The sequence below is a fragment of the Lissotriton helveticus genome, chromosome 1_1, assembly GCF_964261635.1.
Source record: "Lissotriton helveticus chromosome 1_1, aLisHel1.1, whole genome shotgun sequence".
Taxonomy (NCBI): domain Eukaryota; kingdom Metazoa; phylum Chordata; class Amphibia; order Caudata; family Salamandridae; genus Lissotriton; species Lissotriton helveticus.
In genome coordinates this window covers 514401324-514428331 of record NC_136057.1, presented here as the reverse complement: position 1 = coordinate 514428331, position 27008 = coordinate 514401324, and the positions used below count along the sequence as shown (strand labels likewise).

The following is a 27008-nucleotide window of genomic DNA, read 5'->3' as shown; positions in this document are numbered from 1 at the left end:
AAATTGAAGGATTTCTGAGGCGTTAAATATATTATTCCCACTCCAAACAGCGCAATACTATGAAAGTGTAGGACTTCAGAGGGATTGAAATGTACTATTTTCTCTCCAGTAGGAGCAACAATAGGGAAGGCCTTGGACTTCACAGGGGTTAAATTTACTATTCCTACTACAATCTGTGCAGCAGTAGGGGAAGCGTAAAACTGCATAAGAATAAGATTTACTTTTCGCACTTCAGTCTGTGCAATAGTAGGGAACGCGTTGGATTTCGGAGGGGTAATAATTACTATTCCCAGTCTAGTCTGTGCAACAGTAGGGAAAGCATTGGACTTTGGAGGGAATACATTTACTATTCCCATCCCAGTCTGTGCAACAGTACCGAAAGGGTTGGACTTCGGAGGGGTTAAATTTACTATTCTCACTCCAGTCTGTAGATAAACTACTTCACTTCAAACACAATACATATTTGAATAACCCTATTAATTCAGGAAAAAATTAAAACTCTTCATCATAAATTATATATATAAAAAAATAAAAGAACAATTAACCAATTTATAGAATTAATATACTGTGTAATAATTAATTTTCAATTTAAAAATAATGGTTACTTAACTTGCCACCATATACCCCTACAAACCTAGAAACCCACACCTAAGATATAACTAAAATAAATAAGCATAATCGACTCAATATTTTGTCCAAATTTTGATACACTAGCAGACTGATGATGGGGGTGCATAAGCTAGTGTCTGGGTGAACCATGAAGGTAGACAATAATATTTTCTCTTTTCTGATGGTACTGAACCTGACCGCCAGTGTGCCTCTGATGTGGTTGGGGGCTGCCAGGCTTGACCACAGTGGAACAGCTAATGCACTAGGATGAGGGATGAGTCGCTTGATACTCACTTCCACCAGGGTAGCAAATGTTCTTTGACATTTTATCTCAGTCTTTCCGTGCTTCGTAACTATTGCGGTTATGTGTATCCACTGCAATCTGCCTATACTTTAGCATTGCATATCACGCACTGCTGTGCTTCGTGATGTTAAACTTTCACTTGAAATCTTATTAAAAAAATGTCATGGAACTTGACAGACACATATAGTCCTTGGAGCACACCAAACCAGGACTCCCATGGTTGACATTATCATTTGAATTCATAAATTTTAACTAAATTAGCGACTACAAGAGGTACGTTCAATCCAGCTCTACCAAAACATACATAGGTCAACATTCAGAAACGTTGCAAGTTCAAACCAATAATGGACTTTCACATATCTAGATCCATCCTACCTATCGAGGGACACCCTTGCTGCATAATGTTTCAGTGGCAAGGTAAAGGAGTGCCTGCCTCTGTATAGGCCCCACTTCGTTTTGGAGGGATTGTTAGGCTTGAAAGAAAAGAGCTTAGCTTTCCAAATTCTCACTGATGTACCAATGAAATGGCCTTATAGCAGTGCAAAGGAAATGCTCCATATGTATGTCATGGATCTAAGTTGCAAAACTAATGGCAGTCATGTGTGCTGATCATCATGAGACCGATGTAAAACAAGCAGTAGCTAATCGATTCCCCCTTTCTTTTGTCTATAACAAGAGTTATAAAATGGCAATAAGTACATAATTTATATTTTTACTTGCTCTAAAACACTTAAAGTAACAGAAGGTCCCAATGATTGGTCGCACTTCTGTTTCTCCAAAATCAACGCCAAAGCTTTAGAAATATTTCCAGAATAAATAAGGAGTTTTGCAATTAACCACTATCACTTCAAAGAACACAGATCACAACCAAAACTAGGCATGCATGTTAGCAATTGATAAATCAGTTTATCTATTTTGCATAACTCAACAAAATATTTAGTAGATTGAGAAAGCTGAAAATTTTTAACTTTTTACAGACCTCGCTGGTGTTCATAGCAGCTTGATCCAAAGTCAATAACTTTGATTGCAGATTGGCCTTTCTTGAAAAGTAAAATGTTCTCCTGATGGAAGGAAAAGTCGGTGGTCAATCGCTGCAAATGTATGTGGAGCAGAGAAAACATTTTGTGAACATTTAAATGAAGCATTCCTATCGCACTCTTGTTTGAAACTGTGGAGTAGGAATGTAAGTAATTAAGGGAGGGTGTAGGTTGAAGTGAATTTGAAGGAGTGCATTACTTGTGGATATTTTGGACGAATAGACGTATGGCTAAATCTGAAGGTGGGCCAAAAAAGTCCTTATTACACAAATTGAGGATTTAGGTGTGGGAAAGGGTGAGTGTTATCACAGCAATTGCAAGTCAAGTGAGGTCGTAATGAGGAATAACATGCATATTCTGTTTTACCACATCCTTGTGTATATAGCATCAATCTTGTCAACTCCCCTTTACAATCTGTTTGGAGAAGTTGATAAATGGTATCAAGGGAATCCATGTAGGTGGGTCAAGGAGCAGGGATGATTGGCTGTGCAGAGGGCACATGAGGGAAGCCCTCAGTTGTCAAGTGCGGTTTCAGCTTGCCCATGTGTTCAGCAAATGAGCATAAAGAAACCAAACACAGTTAAACGTTCAAACCTAGAGTTTATCTAGAGTCGGAAATACGTACAGAATAAGGGATCATGAGAGGAAGTAAACAATTGAAGGCGTTTAAGTGAGGTGGACTCTTGGAGAGTGAGGAGGACAATAAAAAAGTAGTTCTTTATTTAATTTCCGCCAAACAGTGCTTACTCGTGAACACATATTGCAGTAACTCAGATCACACCTCAATTCCATACACTTGTCACAAGAATACACCAGCTACATTTTGTGGAACTATGGATTAGGCACAACAATGCAAGTAGAGAGGCAGGTGCATTGATGAACGTGGAACATGTCAACAACAAAGCCAATGGGTCACGTTATTCACACAAGTACAAGACACCCCCAGTTGGCCATAAATAATAGAAACTTTATTTTTGTGAACTAGCACGGACAAGGTTCTAGCACCAGTGTTCATTTAATTTATCTGCCAATTCTGACAAGTTAACCACCAACTTGAGAATCTAGAAAACAAGAAAGTTACAGCTTATGCTACACTACCACTTGGAATATGTTTATAAAGTAGTTGGTGCATGTAGCACTCACGTCTAGAACGTGCCAGTGAAGGTGACCTTTTTGATCTGGGGAAAAAATCATGGGTCATGATCGCGTTCATGATGTTGGAGGCTCAGTTTAATAGAAGTAGCATGATAAGGCAATGCTGCAAAGTCTCGAGATGGGGGCAACGTGTTCCGACAGATTTCAGATTAGAGCCAGAATTTTGGACACATGGGAAAAGTACAGCACACAAGAAAGCAGGCTTACAAGAGGAGTAGAATACTGAATTCTGGCCAACTAGAAACCAAAATAAGGAGCATGGGGTACACAGGGAAAAAAACAGCCAGTGATACTAACTTGAGATTATGGCCCATAGAAATTTAGGAGGACACTACAGTTTTGATACTAGGATGAGTTAGTTGTCAGGGCGTCTGAAAAGCAAATTAAAGAAACAGGTTGTGAAAAAAAGATCATGCAATGCCCAGACTCATTTGCTGCTTGGATTGGTATATAAAACAAGCCCAGGAGTTGTTTGCGCACGCTAAAATATATATTTTTTAAAAGCACCCTACGGCCTGCTACAATATAGAGAGGCGGTGGGGGGTGGGGAGGGAGTGGAGGCCTGTAGAGTGACGCGATCTGTGGTGGGGGAGGGAGAGGAAATTGAAGCGCAGAGAGAGGCACAAAAGGCCTAATGAACTTTGACAGAAACCCACATGGCGGCTGTGCACGTGCATGCGCATGTGCACTCAAGCTTGAGGCAAAGAAAAGTCTGTGGTAGCACTTTCTAAAGCCACTCACAAAATTTCTCGCAGTGCAGCGCATGCGCTGGCTCGGCGAGACTTAAACATGAATACGACAGCACAGCACGTGAAATGAGGGACTACGCACCCAAATAGAGCATTATTACAATACATTGTGCCGACAGCCTGCGTAATGCTATTTTATACAAAGATATCGACAATAGACACAGATAGCTCGAGATTGGTGACACGTTCAGTTGATATTGATTATAATGCAATTATGAAAAGGAAAAGAAATGATCTTATTCAAACAGACTGCATAATGTGTTAATTGTTCAAAATAAAAGAAAACATACTTAAAATTATATACAGTTTACAGCGTATCAATCATTGAGTTTTCCGCTTGACACATTTATTTATGTTTTCTTCATAAAAGATTAGAACATTTTATTAGACCGACCCCACTCTTATCTCAGTCCGTTTTAAGTGTGATACATAATATTTCACAAGAAACGTAGGTAAAACGTATAAAATGACATGTAATAGCCCTGTGGCTACTCATTGCCGTCGAAATGTAATGCAAGTATTGTTCGTGCTATGGCACAGGAATTGCATGTTTGGTACGCGTGCCTCCAGTTAGATTCATAAACTGGCTAAGTATTGTGTAGGTTAAATGCTTTCTTTTTAGGTTTCGCACCTGCGAACTGATCGCGAAGCGATCGTCGCAGCGAAACGTTTTGCAATCGTTTCTGCTTTCAAGGAGTGAAGGGAGACAGGAGACAAGTGATGTGCACGCGCAACCTTGGAACTGGGATCAGGTCGCGCGCGCTTCCTGTCTCCCATGGCTCCTTGGAAGCAGAAACGCATGCACACACACATACAGACCCCTCCCTCCCCCCGCCGCGCATACACACACATAGAGAACCCCCCCAACCCCCCCACCCGCCGCGCACGCACACACACACACACGAGAACGCCCTCCCCCCCCTCCGCCGCGCATACACACACGCATGCACACACATACATACAGAACACCCCGGCACTTACTGCCTCCCCTGTCAGCTGCTCCTTTCCCCCTCCAGTGATCTGGCTAGACCCGCCGGTCACCTCCATCTGCGCCCTCGGTTTCACAGACTGCCGCTGGCATGGACGGACGGAGGCGCGCGCACTATTAGACCTGCATATAGCCTCCCATGGTCCACCGTTCTCCCCGCCTCGCACCGTCTGCGCACTGTGATTAGTTGCATGAGTGCCCCGGTGGTAACGAGGCCGCCCAGTCCTGAGCCACTCCTTGCCTCATATCCTGAAATACCATCAGGAACCGGGATTTATGAACCCACAGAAGCGCAGACACTGCCCGCAGCTGCCTAGAACGAGGTGAGGCCGGAGGTTGGGAGGAGACACGCGCTGATCAGGGAAACACAAACAGGAACGTTTATTTTCACTTTCTCAGACACAGGCACCATGGGAACTGTAGTCCAGGGAAAAGGGAAGTTCTGCGCTTACGCACGTAGAGCTAGGACTTACCTGACGCCTAAAACCTCTCGTGTTGTAACCGGCGTGCGGGAGCCGATTCACCTAGAAATGTGACAAACTCGAGACAAGCTGGCTAGGTGACGTTACATAATATCTGGTACCATTATATGCATTCGAAAGTTGAAACAATAAGTGTTATTTCAATGTACGGCTTCCTTACTGGAGGATTCTGTGTCGTTTGTTGAAGACTGATCACAATAACGCTTTTGGCTAATATTAATTTATAGTTTCGTAGACGTTAATAGATTCTTGCGTCTGAAGATCGAAACTGGGCCGAGGATAGCAGGTGGCGCGAGCACCAGCTCGTGATGATCCCTCCCACACGCCCTCTCCAGTCACGAGCCCTGCTATCTTCCGCATCCCAGCTGTGCAGGGGTGTTCCAAGCCCAAAATGACTAATTCTGACGATGTTATTTATCCGAACTAGCTAAATGAGTCATTTACATAAAGTTCCTTTCACTGACAATACAGAGGGAAGACCCGGGCGCGACCCTCACAGGTGACTGCTGTCACTACAGTCTCAGCAATGGGCCGCGCCTCAGGCATCGTGATCCTCCAGAGATGGTTGCGGGAGAGTCTGGAGACCCCGTGTGGCTCACCGCCGGCAGTGTGACTGTGACACAGAGATAGAAGTAAGTAATAAATGGCCAGGCAGCTGCCAATGCCGTACGTGTAGTCATGTGTTGTGAAGTTGCTGAGCACAAAGGAGGACACCAGCCTCTTCACGAAGCTGCTCAGCCTCAGAATCATTGCGGAGTGTTTAGGCCATGATGAGGCAGCCTGTGCAAATAATTGCCGCTCGCCTCAAAACAAAGTGAATGCAGCCTGGAGTGTCTCTCTCTCACTCTGCTTGGCCTACACATATGCTTTCACTGAATGGCGCTAGCGCAGGATCACAATACTGGTGCCATCCAACACATTACTGTCAGCGCGGCCACCGTCGCAGTTAAGTATTAATTTTCTTTGTGACAGTCTGTTAATGTAATCTGGGGCTGGGCAGGGCAGGTTGCGGTGCGCTGACCATGGCGGACACCACTCACGGCTCGCTAATGATTTGTATTCGGCTTGAGCAGTGCATTGCTGAAGGCAACTGTATTCAGAAAGTTACAGCGTCCTGATTGCACTAGTGCGCCATACTCACTCTCCCGAGGCTTGCTAATGCCCTTGTTGTCTGCGGCGGCTTGCGAGTCCTCCGACTACTGACTCTCTCATTTATGATCTAATCTGTATTAAAAACAACCTACAAGGAATTAATTAGTGATATTTAGGCAGCTGTCATCAATTAAGTCAGCAGAGAAGATCCGTGTATTAGGGCCCTCAGTAGCACTAGCGTGCAGTGCCAGCACTGGTACCTGTTCCCCATTAATATATATGGCAAATAGTTGCTTTTAACTTTCTGGTACCTTTATCGACAGAATTGTCTCGATGAATTTCTGCTGCCGTCCAGTGCTGGCTGTGTTAAATTCCAGGAAGGTCGACACCTGTGTTCAACTTCCTGCCCTCGACACACAAGTGCAGGTTGTGCCGTTTCATTTCCGGCGCTTGCTTTGAGGCAGTTTTAAAATCGTTGGGTTTATAGTTGCTCAAATGTGTGTAATTTATATGTTTCTCTCACCTTCATTGCTTGCTTTTGCTTGTGATAAAGTGTCACTCATAGTAATGTCACTCATAATTACATTGAAATTATGGAAATGTCACACATGGCAATCTGAAACCTTGGCAGCTATGAAGAGTTGCTATAATACCGGAGGTACCCATTTTCAGTGATGCAAATAAAAATATGATTGTTAAAAACAATACCTTAATTACCATTCTCGGTTATGTTTTCTTTTTATATGCTGTGAGATGGAGACACATTGGCAACAACTGCAAGAGCATGCGTGTAAACAACAGTGAAAAAGGAAGAACGACTTACCTGTAATTGTTGGCTCCCCGCTTTCTGTTGCACCTGGTTTCCAGCATATTTAGTAGCCACAGCAGTGCGACGTGCTCAACATGGATGACAAATATAACACGAATACATAAAAGCCCAAGAACATATTTAGCCCTTAATCTTACATGATGCATCTGTTAAACCTAGAATTTTTAGAGTAATGCAAATTTGAAGAGGGCATTCCTGATCGGTTCGGCCATCCACGTCCTTGCACAGTTTCAAATACTGAAAATGCAAAATGTTCACCATGGTGTAACTGTAAAGATTTCATGTGTCAATCTGACAGAATCGATTAAGCCAAAGCACAATAAAGAACAATCCACAGAAAATCGATCTGGATAGTCTTAGAATGGCCATTGACTTACCAATAATTTTATGACCAACACCCAAACAATGTTTATTAGTTTTGCCTTTTTCCAATAGCAGAGAAACCACTTCCAATGCTGAACTGGTACATAAAAACAAAAAGTAATTGTGGGGCCCAAAGTTTTCTTCGGAGTCCACTAGCAGCTTTGCCCAATACCGAGCTTGCCTAGTCTTGATTTCATCGCACACCTCCCACCCTCTACACTTTGCATCCTTATCTCCCGCTTGCTGGTTCCTTTGTGTCCCCGCTTTCCCTCTCCGTCACTTATCATAGTTCTTGCTTTCTCGTTCTATCTCCAATGTCAGCCTTTCTCCATCTTGCTTTGGGTGAGTGTTTGATGATGAAGAATGACTTCTGGTCCTCAAAAAACAAAGTGCCAGCCTACCCACAACCTGCAACCACCTGCACAAATTAAGCATCGGATAACTCTACAAACAATTTAAACACCACCCTTTCCTCAATGTTGATTCCAGGCAAAGGGACACTGTAGCAAAGAACCTAATCGATGAGGGTAAAATGCTTTGCACCTTTGGCGTAAAGTCTTAGCCTTGAAGGAACTTCGCCATCACAAAGAGTCCCCCTAGAAACATCTGGCAAACATTTAAAGCACAAATACTCATTAAAGTAGCTAAAGAAATGCTTTCCCCTTGAATGACTCGCACTCAGAACCATCCCCAAGAGTTTAACGAAAGGACGGAGGAGGATGGAAAATAACAATCTATGAGAAAGGAAGGGAAATTAGATGTTTTGTCTCTATGGAAGCGATACAATTTTTTCCAGTCTGAGTGTTCAATAACCTTTTAAAAAGATAAACTATGCTCGAAGAGATTTTGTCAAAACTCTCAGGGCCAGGATTAATTCCTAGCAAGCAAAATTAGACTGCAAGAATCTCTTTTGCATAAACAGACTCCGATTTAGACTGTCAAATTCTCAGCCTTGCATAAATATCTCCCTGGAAAATAATCCATTTATACTATAAACTATAATCAAGCACGTCCCACAACCACACAAGACTGGACGGAGAATGGTTAACTAACCCGGTACCAATGCATGCTAAAACCGAATCTTTTTGTGGAATTTTCCAAAACTAAACTATAGGCAACACCATCTTGAATAAGCATAAACGTAATCCACTATACATAATCTAACTTCGGTAGAGAAATACTTCTGAAAGTTTGGGATTTTGGCAGTCTATATATTTTGAATGTCTTATATTTTTGCAACCAAGATCTCTGCAGTCTTTGTTTCACATGGTACCGATAAATTCCATAGACCAGGTGTTATCTCGATAAAAGTAATCAAGTGTGTGACTACTATGTATTAGCTCGCAACTTTGAGACGCCACTTCTCCAATATGTTTAAGCAAGAGTGGCAAAATGTGCAAGATGTCCGCCCGATTTGTAGTGGACAAACAGCGGTCTAGTTGCAGAATAGAGATAGTCTAAGAACTTCTTAAAATATGGACTTGACTATCAAACATTCATCTCCTTTTGATGCAATGTTTCTATTGTGAAGAGTACCCTATACTGTGATAAGTTAGGCATAGGCATGTTACTTTTAATATAAACAAAAGTAAATAATGATAACTGACAGGGTAAATATCTGCTTCTTTTCGTTTATTTATGCCAAGTACACTGTCTTATAAGACCACAGTTTACTTTACAGGTATTTAGGTTTTTGTTTGAACCGGAATAAATTGCATGAATATCAAAAGGTTAAAAACAAAAGTACTTAATTCATTCCACTAAGTTCCCTACCCTCTTTGACTTCAAGTAAACGGATGTATGACGTTACAACGCATACTTTTACTCCGCGTACCATTACAACGCGGTATTTACAACGAATACCGTTACAACGCATAGCGCTTTGGGGTGCTGGATAGTGGTAAGTATAATTTACTATTCTAACTCCAGTCCCCGTGGACCCTAGGGAAGGTGTTGGATAGTAAATTAAACTTACCTCTTATCCTAGAGCGCCCCCCAGCGCAATGCGTTGTAATGCCATGCGTTGTAATGCCCGCGTTGTAATGGTAGTGCGGAGTAAAAGTTGCGTCGTAACGGGTGTATACCCAAGTGAACAGGTATTGGTATCATCATGCAAACATGACCACTACGTTTAACTGTTCTCGACAGTGATATGTTTGCCCCTTTTCTCTTTCGATACCCTTTTCCGGAGAATGCCGGTAGAGGTGGGATAGGCTGATAGTGTGTGAGAAATTGTTATTGTATGTACTACCTACGAATCACTTTTAAAAAAAAATAATCTTAAACGTTTTTTATGCTTTATTTACTTGAAAAACCGTTGAAAACTACACATGACAATGGATGCAGAGATAATTTCAGGTAATGGAGTAGTTGCTAATTTCCTTATCTCTGACATTTCTATGTGCTTGGTAAACTTAGGTGCAACATTCTAGTATCTCCTGTTTGACACTTTTATTGACATTTCACAGTGAGTAGAAAAAAACAGATACTTCCACGTAATGATATTAGATATAATAAATGATAAATGGAAATGTGCCTCAAAGGACCCTAATACAATCTAGACCAGCCTAAAGGTGACAGTTACACAAAACTCAGACTGCTGGGAGTTATATTTGCAAACCTTCATCTGTTTTACAAGACTACTGGAAAAAAACACCAAGTTGGAGTCTGATTCTGGTTCTCCATCTTGGATTGTTCTTTAGTTGAGGCAACTTTCTTCTCCACCTTGGAGGCGACTTTTCTTCTTCAAAGACGCTCCCTTTAATAGAAAACAGGAGAGTGCACGCGCGCGTAAACGGATCATGTCACACGCGCTTCCTGTCTCCCATGGCTCCTTGGAAGCAGAAACGCACGCACACACACATACAGACCCCCCCGCTGCCGCGCATACACACACATAGAGAACCCCCCCGCCGCCACGCATACACACTCACACATAGAGAACCCCCCCGCAGCCGCGCATACACACACGCATGCACACACACACACATACATACAGAACAGCCCGGCGCTTACACACACACACATCCCTTACCTAGTCTCGGCGTGTCTTCTCATCGCAGCTTGCGCAGGGACAGCCGACGTGCACACGCACGACGACGGCGTCTCCTGCGCTACAACCGTGGTTTCGGTTTCGCGCCCTAACCTTGCTATTGGCTGTATTACCGCCAACCGGCACTTGTTTTATTGTTTTTGCATTTCCGTTGCATCGTGTCCCTGGCATTTTGATTGAACTCTGGGACATCGTCGCTCCTCGAGCCTTTAGTGAGGGCGGCACGGTAAGGCACAAATAACCCCGCCGTGAGCTCGGGGGGTCTACGTCTCTTTGGATTGTTCCCACAGGGTGTTGGTGAATGGGGAGAGTGCGGCGTGCAGGCTGAGGGATGGCGTATGTTGGCCGGGGCAGCTGCAGCGGGATGGGACAGGGGAGGTAAACAACTTATTCAAGGTATGCTGGGGGGACATCATTAATGATTGCGGCATTCAGGCTAGTGGTCGCCCGTTCATGCACTTTGAAAGTATGCAGGGTGTCATGGGGGACTCTGTGTTTGGGAGGGGGGCGGGGCAGTGGTTCACGCCCCCTCCCCAAAAGAGAAAACCATGCCGAGCAGCATAACGCTGGAGAGGGGCGTGCCTGTGCAAGATGACAGAGAGCGCACTTCGATTTATCCTAGCTTTTTGAGAATATCCTTGGACACTTTGGGACTCTAGTTGTCGGAAAGGTAGTGGATGAAGAGTTCGCCGCGCTATTGAAAAAGTAATGATATATTATATAATAGTCGCCACTTTGTTTCCTCCTTCCCGTAAAAAATAGCATTCCTGCCTGCATGCGCCATGCTTGGGTTTTAAAAGTGGACTTTTTAGCAAGTGTTGCTGAGGGGTTAATGCCGGTATACCTCCGCATCTCGCCCCAAACGTTACTTTTGTTAAAGTAAAGCACTACACCGGGGAACTACCCCTCTCGATAGAATTATGTTACGTGAATCAGGCATAACGTATACGTTCGCGTTAAGGGTGCACTGCTACAGCTGCGCCGGTAATATGGTTGGTGATCCAGGGGGCGCGGTACGGGTGCTGCATAGGATGGACAGTGGAAATGTACAACGCCAGCAGGCACTGGCTGCACGCTTCGATGGGACTGTAAGGGGAGTGGCTGTTTACCTTCTCAAAACTCTCACAGCTTCCCAGAGGACTCCTCTAGGGGCGTCTTACTAGTACTCCATCACTCCTTGTCTTTTCCCGCCCTCTCTCCCTTTCCATGGCGTGACAGGCATTCTCACACGGAAGCTGCAAGCTTTCTGCGTTGTTCACCTCCTTACACAAGACACCCATCTCCTTAGCGCTCACACATCAACAAACCAAACCGCCCCCCCTCTAACCACAGCGCTTCACATATTCCTAAAAATGCCTGCCCCCAAGCCACAGCATAGCCCGCCCCTCTGCTATTCCACCCACACTACGAGCTCCACCCTCCGCAAATGCATCGCAAGCCATTCACCACCCCCCGAATATAACTGGCACCGACAGCCCATCTCTCTCACACATTATGCCAGCCTCCTTGTGCACAGTGCGCATACTTCAACAACGCATCTCCCTCAAGCCACAGCCTCTCTTCGCACCTACCGAGCCCTCCCACTTTCATTCCACGCCACGGTCTTTTCCAGCCTCTTTACCCTCTAACCGTGCCTCCTATAGTGCGAGACCCGTGGTACTACTCGCCCACCTCGCATGCACTCGTCGGCCTAACAGCTGTGAGCCCGTGCCTGAGGTGCATCATCAGAGATGTGTGAATAATAACTGCGTCAGACCCGTGCGTGAGGTGCATAGTCAGAGCTGTGTGAATAATAACTGTCAGCCCCGTGCCTAAGGTGCATCATCAGAGCTGTGTGAATAATAACAGCTGTGAGCCCCGTGCTGAGGTGCATCATCAGAGCTGTGTGAATAATAACTGCGTCAGCCCCGTGCCTGAGGTGCATCATAAGAGCTGTGTGAATAATAACAGCTGTGAGCCTCGTGCCTGAGATGCATCATCAGAGCTGTGTGAATAATAACTGCCGGCGGCCCCGTGCTGAGGTGCATCATCAGAGCTGTGTGAATAATAACTGCGTCAGCCCAGTGCTGAGGTGCATCATCGGAGCTGTGTGAACAATAACTGTGTCAGCCCCATGCTCAGGTGCATCATCAGAGCTGTGTGAATAATAACTGCGTCAGCCCTGTGCTCAGGTGCGTCATCAGAGCTGTGTGAATAATAACAGCTGTGAGCCCGTGTCTGAGGTGCATCATCAGAGCTGTGTGAATAATAACTGCGTCAGCCCCGTGCGTGAGTTGCATCATCAGAGCTGTGTGAATAATAACAGCTGTGAGCAACAGCATACTCTTGCACACACTCTCACTGCTCACCAATTCAAAGTTTGCTAAAAAATGTATGCAACGCATTGTCATACACAATGCCAATAACTCAAACTTTAATGCTGCGAAACCTATTGCATTGTAAATGCTTGTTTCAAATTGTGATACGTATTCCAGTTGCTAGATTAGATACAAAATATATAAATAAAGAGGAGCACAATTGTATTTCACAATTTGCCTCAGTTTCAACGGAAATTCACTTAAAGTGTGCAACAGCCATCAGATCAATCTAAAAAAGCTGGTAGCGATCGAAAGACGTTAACTGTGAGTGAGAAAGCGCGGACTTGTGTCGTTTTATTTGTGACTCTTTGGTCACTGTTTTCCGTCGCATTGAATTTAACATTGACGGTATTTGCTAATGTGAATAACTGCTAGAAATCCGAATTTCTGCTTTCTTTTTTGCACCGATTTAGGTAATGTTTCATAGAGCGCCCAGTGGAATGAAAAAGAATGCCCTTCTGGCTCTTGTGAGCGTAGGAGCGATTTTACACTCTTTCCGAGACACTGTTGTAATTGTGAGTGATACAAATGTTTTCCATAACACAAATCATATCAAACTGCACATTGTCGCTTCTCCCCCTACAAAGCCCCCTATCACATGATAATCGCCAACATGCTCTCCAGTTATCATACAGCACGTTCATCTTCAGTGCAACCGGATTTTAGCTATACTAATATTATAAAGAGAGAGCCCAAACCTTTGAGGCAGGTAATCTCATCACCAAGCACAACACCCAATACAGCATTGGTAAGGGCAGTTGCAGCAGAAGGACATAGGCTATACAGATGCCCACCATATACATTTGAAAGGTAAAAGAACCTTACCAGCAAAGTAGTCCCTTGTGGGCGTGGGCGGAGCGCGGCATGACGACAAAAAAAAAGCGTTCCTTAAATGTGCGCATTGTGCTGGGGGCGTGTGCTGGGGGCGTGGGAAAAGCCAATGGGCGCGGCAATTGCAATTGCGCGGCAGCAAGGGGTGTGGCCAATGGGCGCGACAACCGGCAACAATCGTGCGGCACATCCCCCCTAAAATAAGCGCTCCTTGGGGCGTGGCCAATGGGCGTAGCAATTGCCGGGGCTTAGGCGGGGGCAGACGCGACTGATCGTGTCTACGGGGACAATAACTGCACAGTATCCTGCGCACTGTCAGCCAGTCAACTCTCTGCATAAAGGACCGTGCCTGCGGGGACACTAACTGCAGCGTCTCCTACACGCTGTCACACACTCAACTCTCTGCATAAACTAATTGACACCAGACGCACAACATCAACCAGGGCTGGAGTCGGGCTCAGGCGGCGGATGACGCGACTAAGCGCGCCTGCTGGGACACTATCATTTGAACTGACTGCACTTTCCCACACGTGCAGCGTCTCCAGCGCGCGCTGTCACCCACTCAACTCTCTGCATCAACGACTTTACACCACAAGCACAACATCAAACAAAACTGGAGCCGGGCCTCAAGCGGGGGATGACGCGATTCAGCGTGCCTGCGGGGACACGAAATTTACAACTGAATGCACTTTCACAAACGCTTACCTGCGGAAGTGGAGTACATACACACTAGAGACATCTGCTAATACTTCTTACTCCGAGGTACACACAGTATCTGCACACACATGCCTAACTATTATGACACTTCATGCTAAAAATGTTCTCTACCGCAAGATTTTAAAATAAATTTTCCTTGCCTATTACACACATTGCACACATTCTGTTTCATACCCGGACAACGTCGGGACAGGCTGCTAGTACATACTTAAGGGCATGTTTTGGATACAGTGCAAAAGTAAAAAGAATAGTGAAGCATTCAAACTGTATGAGGTGTGGTGCCAGTATCTAAATGGACATGAAGTAATCTTAATAACAATAATAACTATTATTATTGTTGTTATTATTGTGTAAATGTTGAACATCCCAAACTGAATTGTGTGTTGCTGATTGCCTTCTGTAAATAAGTAGATGAAGACAGCAAGACACTTCTTTGTAGTTTCAGGATAGGTTTATTTGATTACAGCAGAGCAACACAACTCACCAGCTGACCAGACCTTCAACTGTCAAGTCTGGAACCTCCAAGTACAACATAGAATGTAGACAGGCATTGTGGGAGGCTAGTAGGTAGGAGCATAGAGGAAAGTGTGATGAGAGCAGGTGGCCTTCCCTTCAACACTGGAAGCACACAGCATGACAAGAGGAACACGCTGTCACTCCGCAAAGACAGCTGGAGGTTCTATGACCTCCTCATTAGGGAAGAAGCATGAGGAAAGAACGGGTCAGCACGGAGACTAACGGAGCTCCCTCGCAGGCAGGCAAAGAAACATATTGACAGAAAGCAATGGATAGTCAATCACTAGGAAACCGGGGATTTCATATCTCACATCAATAGACACACAGATCAGGTACCTGCGATTGGTTTCCTACTTGTTCTTGTTTTTTTTCTTCTTTTTTTTCAGCTGAGGCGAGATGCGTGGAAGCGGTGTATTAATGAATGTTACCGGCAGTTGATTCATGGCGTTTCACTTGAGTAGGAAGAGGCTGTGAAGTTCTTGTGGCAGGTTTCCACGAGATTACTGGTTTGTTTTTCTTACGTTCCTTTAGCAGCAGATGAGGAACATATGAAGCTGATTTGATTCTATCTTTTCTATCTTCTGGGTTATGTTTCCTTTAATTGTGGCTGGCTTTATGTTTTTCTTCTTAGTTTGTAAATTATTTTCCTTTTCGTTTACTTGCTGCTCGTTACTTCTGGGTTTCTTGCGTCTCAAAGATTTTCAGTTGCTTATTATATTGTTTCTGGCTGCAGTTAGGTGGGTTCTTGGTTGTGAGGTGTTGCTCATGCTGCGCTGTTCTTGGTCTGCTACTCTGGTCTGGTCAGCACAGGATGTCGCCAAAATGTTGTAAATAAGTAGATGAAGACAGCAAGACACTTCTTTGTAGTTTCAGGATAGGTTTATTAGATTACAGCAGAGCAACACAACTCGCCAGCTGACCAGACCTTCAACTGTCAAGTCTGGAACCTCCGAGTACAACACAGAATGTAGACAGGCATTGTGGGAGGCTAGTAGGTAGGAGCATAGAGGAAAGTGTGATGACAGCAGGTGGCCATGCTGGAAGGATAACTAGTTTACTACACTTCCTCCTCCTATATCTAGAAAAGACAAATGACCGCAGATGGCCATGTTGGGAGGAGCATATGTTTACTACACCTTCCAGCACTAACTCGTTTCTAGATCAAGGCGCTATAAAAGCAGAGGGCTATAAACATGTGTAATCGAATACGTCTCTATACTCAGCTATGATACACATTGGGCAGTTATTTTTAACAAAAGTGAGGTTGTATTTCATCTAGTGCCTCCTCACTCTTCGGCCAATTTATACAGACAGGAAAGCACGAAGATCGTGACCCTTTCTGAACCTAACGTCATATTCATTCACAGTCAATCCTGTGAGCTCAAGATTACGCACAGTGTTGGTGGCATTCACCCACTGAGCTATCGCAGGATCTTGGTGCCTGTCATGAATGTTTCTCAGCCTCCTCGGACCGGTGAGTCCTTTAACCCTCGGAAGGCCCTCTGGAAGATAATATCTTTGCCTCATTTCCGGCAATGGTTTCCACTGTGTATTACAATCGGGGATTGGTTTTATAAATCGAGGATTGCAAGTGCCATAATACTCTCCACTTCATTAGCCAAGCACAAAATGTGGGGGGACCAGACAGCGAAGGGAGACCTGTTTCTTGCAGTGGCCGCCAGTGGACGTTATTCTATTCTCACAATAGGCAGTGCATGGACGGTTTATGGAAGTGTCACTGTATCTCTACAGGCAGAGAGCAGCCCCACGGGTATTGAACACTGTGGGACTGTGGCAGCATGGCTGGCCTCGTCTGTCTGGCGGTTGAAGTGGGTGGGTGCCATTAAACTATATCAAACCGGCTGCATTGTTCACCTGCCAAAATGTGTGTATTACCTGCGACTATAGAAGCCAGGTCATAGGCCTCGGGTAATCCTTCTAAGCACCCACTTTAAACATCACACAACACCACAGGAACTATTTTAGCTGCGGAGTGTGTCATCACTTGCAATAATTCACCAATTAGCACACGCTGGGCCCAGAGAAAGCTTCATTGTTTTGCTCTGAATGGGGCTTGTTTAAATAATGACACCGTCGGGAAAAACAATTAGCAAAGCTATTAGAATCCTCCAGCTTCAAACAAGGAATGCCAGAAGTGAAGACAACTAATGACACAGGCTGACTGCTGGAGCCTTGGTGTCCCACGAACTTACCTGTTACTTTACGAGCGAGGCGGAGAGTGAGCTGCCGGCCCACAAGGGCGTATCTTAATTAATTCAATTTAATAAATGAGAAATTCACCTGGCAGGACTGTATGTTCATCTTTGTGTTTGCTGCCAGGAAGAAGGTCGTTAGGCCCGAAACGAGTCGCAGCATGAACTGTTTTGTGGCTGGCTGCAGAGGCTCCCTGGTGCGATATGAATCTGTATCGAGTGCCTCCAACAAAAGGCAAACCTTTCAAATCACTTATATCGGCCTTCCAGGTCGAAGGAAGCACCACCGCGATATTGCCAGCGGGTCCGTGGTTGTTTATTGGGACAGCCATCATCGTCAGTAACATATTCGCACTATGGGGGAGCTTGCTGGAGTCTTGGTGTCACACGAACTTACCTGTTTCTTTACAAGCGACCCACATGGGAGTTTGAATGACAGACTACCAGTCCCGTGATGCACCTAACAAGCGGAGAGTGAGCTGCCGGCCCAAAAGGTCATGTCTTAATTAATTGAATTTAATAAATGAGGGATTCACCTGGCAGGACTGTGTGTTCATCTTTGTGTTTGCTGACAGGAAGAAGGTCGTTAGGCCCGAAACGAGTCGCAGCATGAACTGTTTTGTGGCTCGCTGCAGAGGCTCCCTGGTGCGATATGAATCTGTATTGAGTGCCTCCAACAAAAGGCAAACCTTTCAAATCACTTATATCGGCATGCCAGGTCAAGGGAAGCACCACCGTGATACTGCCAGCGGGTCCTTGGTTGTTTATTGGGACAGTCGTCATCGTGAGTAACGGTTTCGCACTATGGGAGCTTGCTGGAGCCTTGGTGTCACACGTACTTACCTGTTTCTTTACAAGCGACTCACATGGGGTTTGAATGACAGACTACCAGTCCCGTGATGCACCTAACAGGCGGAGAGTGAGTTGCCGGCCCACTAGGGTGTGTCTTAATTAATTCAATTTAATAAACGAGGGATTCACCTGGCAGGACTGTGTGTTAATCTTTGTGTTTGCTGCCAGGAAGAAGGACATAAGGCCCGAAACGCGTCGCAGCATGAACTGTTTTGTGATTGGCTGCAGCGGCTCCCTGGTGCGATATGAATCTGTATCGAGTGCCTCCAACAAAAGGCAAACCTTTCAAATCATATATATATATATATATATATATATATTCACTGAAAAAACCATAGGTTATAGACCATATATAGTTAGGAATTAGCATTTAAAAAACCTTATTTTACTCACACAAAACCATTGAAATTACATATATAGTTAGTTGCACTAACTATATATCGCGCACCTGCAATCCACTGCTGATGATGTCACATATTACATCATTCATGACATGGTCAGTGACATCACTGATGACATCACTGATGACATCTCAAATGACATCACTGATGACATCACTGATGACATCTCATTTGACATCAATGACCACATCACTGATGATATCATTCATATGACAATACAATGCATCTCCTCACATTTTAATATAACCTCTGTTTCACCCAGTGTTAAATACAGAATATAATTTTTGAAACCATTGACACACCAATACTAGTTACTACATACGCACTCACTGATTCCTACGTCTACACACACCTTCACTCATTCACCCATACTATCATTCATACATACAATCACTCATCTTTACAACACTATCATATGCACTCATACACCTATACAGACACTCACAGTCTGCCACTCATCCATGGAGTTACTCACACACCTAGTCAGTCCTGTAAAGAATCAATGACACTTCCATTTTCTTGTCTATACAGTTAAACATAGAGCACCTTACATTTTCAAACATATACTAACACATACTTACCTTGTTATACAATCATTGATACAAGTACACATTGATCTGCACAGAGTCACACACCTCCCAGCCAGCCACACACACACTCAGTCTCCCATACAAATACTTGGACAATCAATCAGTAACCCATATAGTTAATTATATAGCTACTGATCAAAACATGCAGCAGTTTACAGAACAACAGACATAATGATGCACAAATTAAGACACTTTAGTCACTAACCCATGCACTCAGTGAGACACATTTAATCACTCACTCATGCATTCAGTCATGCACCTACTAAATCCTTTGTCCAGACACTTATACTTCCACTCATTCTTCAATATGTAAGACACATTTTAACTTTACAGAAACATACAGTCACTGGATGTTGTCATCAGTGATGTCATCAGTGATGTCATTTGAGATGTCATCAGTGATGTCATCAGTGATGTCACTGACCATGTCATGAATGATGTAATATGTGACATCATCAGCAGTGGATTGCAGGTGCGCGATATATAGTTAGTGCAACTAACTATATATGTAATTTCAATGGTTTTGTGTGAGTAAAATAAGGTTTTTTAAATGCTAATTCCTAACTATATATGGTCTATAACCTATGGTTTTTTCAGTGAATTTTCAAGGTTTTGTAAATGCTAATTCCTAACTATATATGGTCTATAACCTATGGTTTTTTCAGTGAATTTCAATGGTTTTTTAATAGCAAATATCATAAGCTGTTGAATGTCAAGTACGTGGTAAGTGAAAACATTTTCGTGTTTATGCACACTGATCTGCTTTGAATGGTGCCCCCCCCCCCTCATTTCTATTAGGAGTACTCTCTCTTTGCAGATAGTGAAAGGTAGTTAACGCAGGCCTTTGCCCCCGTTGTAATCCGTCGTGCCTGCTTCTCTCTCCATTTGATTGATTGTTATCCAAGTATTTACTGTTTTAGAATTAGTTCTCTTTGGTTCATTCTCTATTTACAAACAAACACAGAGTCGCAATACTCTGTTTAGTCTTTGCAGATAACGAAAAATCGTGTAAAAAAAAAGAAAAGGAATCGAGCAAAATCAGTAGGCCACTAATGGGATCTCTTTTTGACCTCGCTAAAATAGAAACATTAGGAACAACCCCTCATGACAAATACAAAACTAGTGAGATGAACTGAACTCCACACAATGATGGCTGCAAAACAGCTCGGCTCCGCCACCCACCCCGCCCAAAATAACGATAAAGAGCGGCTGCCATGATTGGTTGCGGAATGGCCACGACGGAGCTACGAAATGATGCTGCTCTCATGCTAACCCCAGCTTCAGTCTGAAACATCCAGAAACACTGTAGACTACCAATTCGATCAGTTCCGGTAGCGCCCCAATGTAACCCGGTAGAGAAGAACTAGCCCTCCCCTCTTTCACTGATGGTTCTTGTTGCCTGTCCCTTCTGTTCTCATTTAACAGAACTATTTAGCCTGCTGAAAGGGGTTGTGTTCCGACCGCTGGTTGGTGGAGACATTTTGACTATATTCTGGACCTGCGTTGTCGCGTAATGCGTCATATGACGCGCCGCGTTAGCGCATCCGGAAGTCATCCGGGGCGCGCAGCGCGTAACGTAAGCATAACAAGTCATGTGACTTGTTAATAAAACTTTTCATTGGTTCATTTTACTTTTCTTATTGTAATGATGAAAGGCTTGCTCATATGACCTAAAAATTACGCTTTTCATTACTTCCGAACATTATTTTTTCTTAAATATATGTTATAATGTTCCAGGCTAATGTACTTTCCCGGAAATTTTACAACTGTCCTGCAAGTAAAATATATTCTTTTTTCGAGAAAAAGAGCGTTTCTTCGTCCCATGATGGAGCCGTTGAGCAAAAGAGGGTCGACCTGCTGTCTTAGTCGCCGATACGCCTGAATATGAGATTCTTATCGATCACTTTATGTTGCAGGAATAGAAAACACAACAGCCCTTGACCATTTATCTTTACTGCGTTCCTTCGTATTATACCTTTTACCCTTCATGTAATTGGTCTGCTTTATTTCACTTGCCTTTTAATGATTCTAAAACAGTGACTATTATTACAAACTTTACCAATGTATATACTACTACCATGTTTTCTTTTAAAAACCTTTATTGTGAAAATTTCATTATACAAATACGAGCCTATAACCACGTGGGCCGGCCACGGAGCAAACTGTAATCGTATGTGATGAGTAGACATTTACACTGTAGAGGAACGTAACGGGCGGGCCATTAGGTTGCAAGAACTAAGGTGTCTAACAGTTATGGAATCGGTGGACGTACATTTTATAATTAAAATACGACAGGGCCAGTTACAATAAAATTATCTAGATATACATTTGCGGGCAAGTACCATGGGTGACGTTAATTCGAACTTTCAACAGTACAGTAATCAATAACACATCAGAACTTAATATCAATAGGGATGTCGAAATATTCAATCAATTCTCGTCCCCGCCCGCCATGTGCTTCAAAACTGCATACGTATCTCGTGATTTCAAGGTTCTGCAACCAGTACACAACAAGGAGTTACGAGTCCCATTTATTCCGGCGCCATTTTGGGCGAGGACGGGCAGGTCCAGGATATAGTCAAAATGTCTCTACCAACCATCGACTATGATGATGTTCATATGCTGTATTTATTAGAGTAACACTCATCTGCCCACATGAAATTAATTTACCACAATCTAAACATGTCATTTTAATCTTTCCAAAGTTCTTCTAAATATTTGGGACCGTTTCCCTTGCCTCTGAAGCTCTCAGTGCCACTTCTTTGATGAATGTACTAGCAGGTCAGGGGTTCTCCTCCAAATCTCTCTTTTATGCAGCACTATAATTAATTGGTGCCACCTCTCCATATGACGATGCATGGTATAGTTACCACAACTATATATTTTTTCGTTTCCTCTGGAGAGTTCATCGTGGCAGATGAAGCGTGTAACATACCGGGCATTTACCTTTTTTTGCATGTACAGGAAAGGAAAAAAAAATCGAGCGTTCGAGTTCTTAGGTGTCCCAGGGCCATTTTAGTGGACCAGGCCCAAATCCAAAGAACAGATATCTCACAGGCTAATGGGGCGACCCACGCCGAGTTTCAGCATTGTAGGATGACCACACAAGTACAGCAACTTGCTAGACATCACCTCGGTGCCATCCGGATCTCGGCGCCCCACTGCAGATGAAGTGCCTCTCAACTATGAAACCACCAGAAAACGCTTGAGTCAGCTTTGTGTGAAGCCGCCATTTTGATTCAATCAATAGCGTCCCCCTGCACACATTCAGGGACCTGGTCGTGTCTTCAGGTCAAACGAATTTGGGACAAGATGCAGAAAGGAAAAGGAAAAAAGTTCCGCCGGACCCCGGGAGGTGGCCGCCTATGTCATGGGCGATCTTAGGCCACACCAGGGCAATAGTGAAGCTGCAGCAGGTGCAAATAAGCTTCAGACAGTGTTACAAGCGCTGCTCAGAACTCTCAACTATGACACCACCTCGGTGCCATCCGGATCTTGGCGCCTTGTGCTGGTTCCGGCCTATTCACACATCGGTCCGCTACTGACGCCACCTCACAGGCCAACGGGGCACCCCACGCCGACTTTCGGCGCAGCATTGTAGGATGGCCACACCAGTGCGGCAAATTGCTGGACACCACCTCGGTGCCATCCAGATCTCGGCGCGTTGTGCTGCCTTCGGCCTATTCGCCACAAGTGCGCACGCAACTCAGCTGCATAGCGAGTGAAACACCAAGGGGCGCCCCACTGCAGCCGAGGAACCTCCATCTTGGGGGCGACGCACAGCATCACATTGCTTTCCAATGCAGTCAGATCCTCAAACAGCCCCCACTGACTGACGCGAACTCACAGGCCAACGGGGCGCCCCACGCCGACTTTCGGCGCAGCATTGTAGGATGGCCACACCAGTGCGGCAAGTTGCTGGACACCACCTCGGTGCCATCCGGATCTTGGCGCGTTGTGCTGCCTTCGGCCTATTCGCACATCAGTCCGCTACTGACGCCATCTCACAGGCTAATGGGGCGCCCCACGCCGACTTTCAGCATTGTAGGATGACCACACCAACTTGCTAGACATCACCTCGGTGCCATCCGAATCTTGGCATCTCAACGCCTAGTGGTATCTTCCATACAGAAAATATTGTTACGCTACCTTTGGCCCCATTCGCACATCAGTCCGCAACTTAGACATCACCTCGGTGCCATCCGGATCTTGGCATCTCAGCGCCTTGTGGTGTCTTCTCGTCAGAAAATATTGTTGCGCTGCCTTTGGCCCCATTCGCACATCAGTCCGCTACTGACACCATCTCACAGGCCAACAGGGCGCCCCACGCCGACTTTCAGCATTGTAGGATGGCCACACCAGTGCGGCAACTTACTAGACACCACCTCGGTGCCATCCGGATCTTGGCGCGTTGTGCTGCCTTCGGCCTATTCGCACATCGGTCCGCTACTGACGCAAACTCACAGGCCAACGGGGCGCCCCACGCCGACTTTCAACATTGTAGGATGGCCACACCAGTGCTGCAACTTGCTGGACACCACCTCGGTGCCATCCGGATCTTGGCGCGTTGTGCTGCCTTCGGCCTATTCGCACATCGGTCCGCTACTGACGCCGCCTCACGTGCCAACGTATTTTCTCCGCATTTTATACCCTATGCCGCATAACAGGTCATGTGACTTGTTTATAAAACTTTTCATTGGTTCATTTTACTTTTGGTTTCCTAATGATGGAAGGCTTGATCATATGACCTAAAAACAACACTTTTCATTGGATGAAAACTTTTTTTTTTTCCAAACGATGAAAGCCCCACCTTGTTTCTGGATGTTTCAGACTGAAGCTGGCGTCAGCATGAGAGCACCACCATCTCGTAGCTCCGTCGTAGTCATTCCGCGAGCAATCATGGCAGCCGCTCCCCACCAGAAGCCTGCAGGAGTCGGGGCCCCCAAAACTTTTGATGAATTCTCAAGGCGGAGGGGACGCTTTCGAGAATGGGGTCCAAGACCTAGCAGACAAGCGTCCGATTTCCAAGGTGTCCCAGGGCCATTTCAGTGGACCAGGCCCAAAAAGGAAAGAGCCTGCCGCCATTTTGAGAGTCCTGTGACAGCCGCCTATCGCTGCACCGCAAGAGTGGGCGCAACTCAGCTGAATTGCGGCTTTTGACACAGTGGACCAAAAACGGACGGAATGGCAACTGAAACGGTAAAGGGGCGCCCCACTACAACAGATGACACTCCACCTGGAGAGGCCCGTTCACGCCGCCTCCCCCGGGGCGCCCCACGCCGTTATTCGGAGCAGCATTGTAGGATACCAAAACCAGTGCGGCAACTTACTGGACATCACCTTGGTGCCATCGTTCTGCTGCCTTGGAACTATTCGCACAACAGTTTGCTACTGAAGACCCACCCCCCGCGACGCCCCACGCCGTTATTTGCTGGGTGGCAACTTACTAGACATCACTTTCGTGTCATCTAGATTTCAGCGCGTTCTGCTGCCTTGGAACTATTCGCACAACAGTTTGCTACTGATGACCCGCCCCACGCCGGAAATCTGGACGTTGTACTGCGTTGGGACTATTCGCACAGCCGACCGCTACTTCGTTGTTTTTCCCTAAAAATGTTTATATGTTATTACTATTTTTGTTTTCTTGTATATATTTATAAATTATTAAAGTTTTATAATCTTACTACTTTGTCGGAGTGCTATATATTTTTAATGTGACACATAATTGTAAAAACTTTGATGTACAAAGAGTCATCCCTGGAATCTTCCGCTTCACGCTCGGTCCCCTCCCCAATCACAATACAGGATGGTTTTCAGATAATAGCAACGCTTCTGCTGTGACGGATCTCATCGAGTGTGGGCCTTGATCTACTATAACTCCTTTGAAGAGGGGTGAATCTTTACAGCTGTGGCCATAAACTACATCTGCAGGGCTAGCTGATACCCTAGGACCAGCCTGGACAATCGGACACAGAGGAAAAGGAGTGTCAGAGGGTGCAGTAGTGAATAGGGCGAAAGGGAGGTGTCGGGCGGGCACAGGGTGTGATTCTCAGGAAAGAGCAGCGCAGATGGGGGGAGGTTTATTACCCATGCATAAGACAGAGAGCGGGGGTGACCACTGCCTGGGGGAGATGCTTGCGAGGGTGGGGAGCCATGCTAAGGATCGACAGCGTGCACAGAGTGGGTCTGGTCAAGGCATCTAAAATGGCTGCCGTGCACGACAAAAGTGTGGCATTTGAAAAAAGACAAGATGGCGCAGACAATGTTTTTCAACACTTCCTGATTTCCTTCGAATCGAACGTTAACAGACGTTGGGGCATATTACCAAAGTTAAGCGATATTTATCCCTAACGATGCATTGCAAAGATTTTTTTACCGTCAGAAATTATCGCAGATAAACCTTGCTATTATCAAAGTTTATCGCAAATACGATAAAAACCGACCGCAATGCATTAATATCGCTGAAAACTCAGCGATATTCATGCATTACCGAGCTAATCCTCTTAGCCATGTTATCCACCTCCCATAGGATAACATGGCTAAGAACTGCTCAGGGCAGCTGTTACTTTTTGGAGATATTCGCGCTTATCTCGAATATTTCCAAAAGTTGATAATAGGAGATAGCGATGTTAGCGACTGTTTCCAGTCGCTAACATCTTGGCATGCCCACTTTGCATGTCATTAGTGATAAATATCACTCACATGCAAAGTGGGGCCCAAGATGGTCGCTATCTCCTACTAGCCGTCGCTAACTGGTGTTAGCAACAGCTAGGTAATACAGATATAATTTTATCTCCGCGAAGCGGAGCGCTGTTACAGATATATATCTTGTTTTTGAACGTTAATTTCTCAAAATGCACTGAAGCACATATATTGAGACCTAGCAAAGGCACATCGGGCTACCAGTCCCTAATATTTTACCAAGTTTCGTGCAAATCCATTCAGCCGTTCGATTATTATTATTATTTATTTTTTTTGCCCCGCGGGGCCCTTTTAAAACCTCCACATCAAACCTAGGGGATCAGCGAGGATCTACTATGCCCCCTTATGGTCATTTGCCCCTTCGCTTTGGCCTCCTCTTGTCTCTCGATCCTACCGAGAGACAAGATGGCGGCCGCTACGGACTGTTTGGAATGTTTACAGACACCGGAGAGCCAATCAGCTTCACTTCGCAAAGCTCCGTAACGCGAAAAGTACGCGAAGCGGTGCGCTGTTACAGATATATATCTTTTTTTGAACGTTAATTTCTCAAAATCCACTGAAGCACATATATTGAGACCTAGCAAAGGCACATCGGGCTACCAGTCCCTACAATTTTGCCAAGTTTCGTGCAAATCCATTCAGCCGTAAGATTATTATTATAATTTTTTTTTTTTGCCCCGCGGGGCCCTTTTAAAACCTCCACATCAAACCTAGGGGGTCAGCGAGGATCTACTATTCCCCCTTATGGTCATTTACCCCTTCGCTTTGGCCTCCTCTTGTCTCTCGATCCTACCGAGAGACAAGATGGCGGCCACTACGGACTGTTTGCGGCCACTACGGACTGTTTGGAATGTTGACAGACGCCGGAGAACCAATCAGCTTCGCTTCACAAAGCTCCGTTGCGCGAAAAGTACGCGTCCTAGGCCGCTGCCCGGTCCGCGCTTACAGATATATATCTTTTTTTAAACGTTAATTTCTCAAAATCCACTGGAGCACATATATTGAGACCTACAAAAGGCACATCGGGCTACCAGTCCCTACAATTTTGCCAAGTTTCGTGCAAATCCATTCAGCCGTTCGGTCTAAAAGTGAGGCCAACCGCCCTATGGAAATTAACATGGGAAAAACGCGTTTTGGGACCCCCCTTTTTTCTCGGCCCCCCCTTGACG

The 27008-nt window shown here is 45.0% G+C and overlaps 1 protein-coding gene across 3 annotated transcripts in view; it reads right to left on the bottom strand.

Moving 5' to 3' along the window:
• DYRK4 (dual specificity tyrosine phosphorylation regulated kinase 4) overlaps positions 1-27008 on the bottom strand; it is a 977358-nt gene that overhangs the window by 253056 nt on the left and 697294 nt on the right. For all 3 annotated transcript variants that reach the window (XM_078654210.1, XM_078654204.1, XM_078654218.1), the window contains exon 8: positions 1893-1974. In XM_078654210.1, the coding sequence (XP_078510336.1) occupies positions 1893-1974 (82 nt within the window). The remainder of the gene's footprint in view (positions 1-1892; positions 1975-27008) is intronic.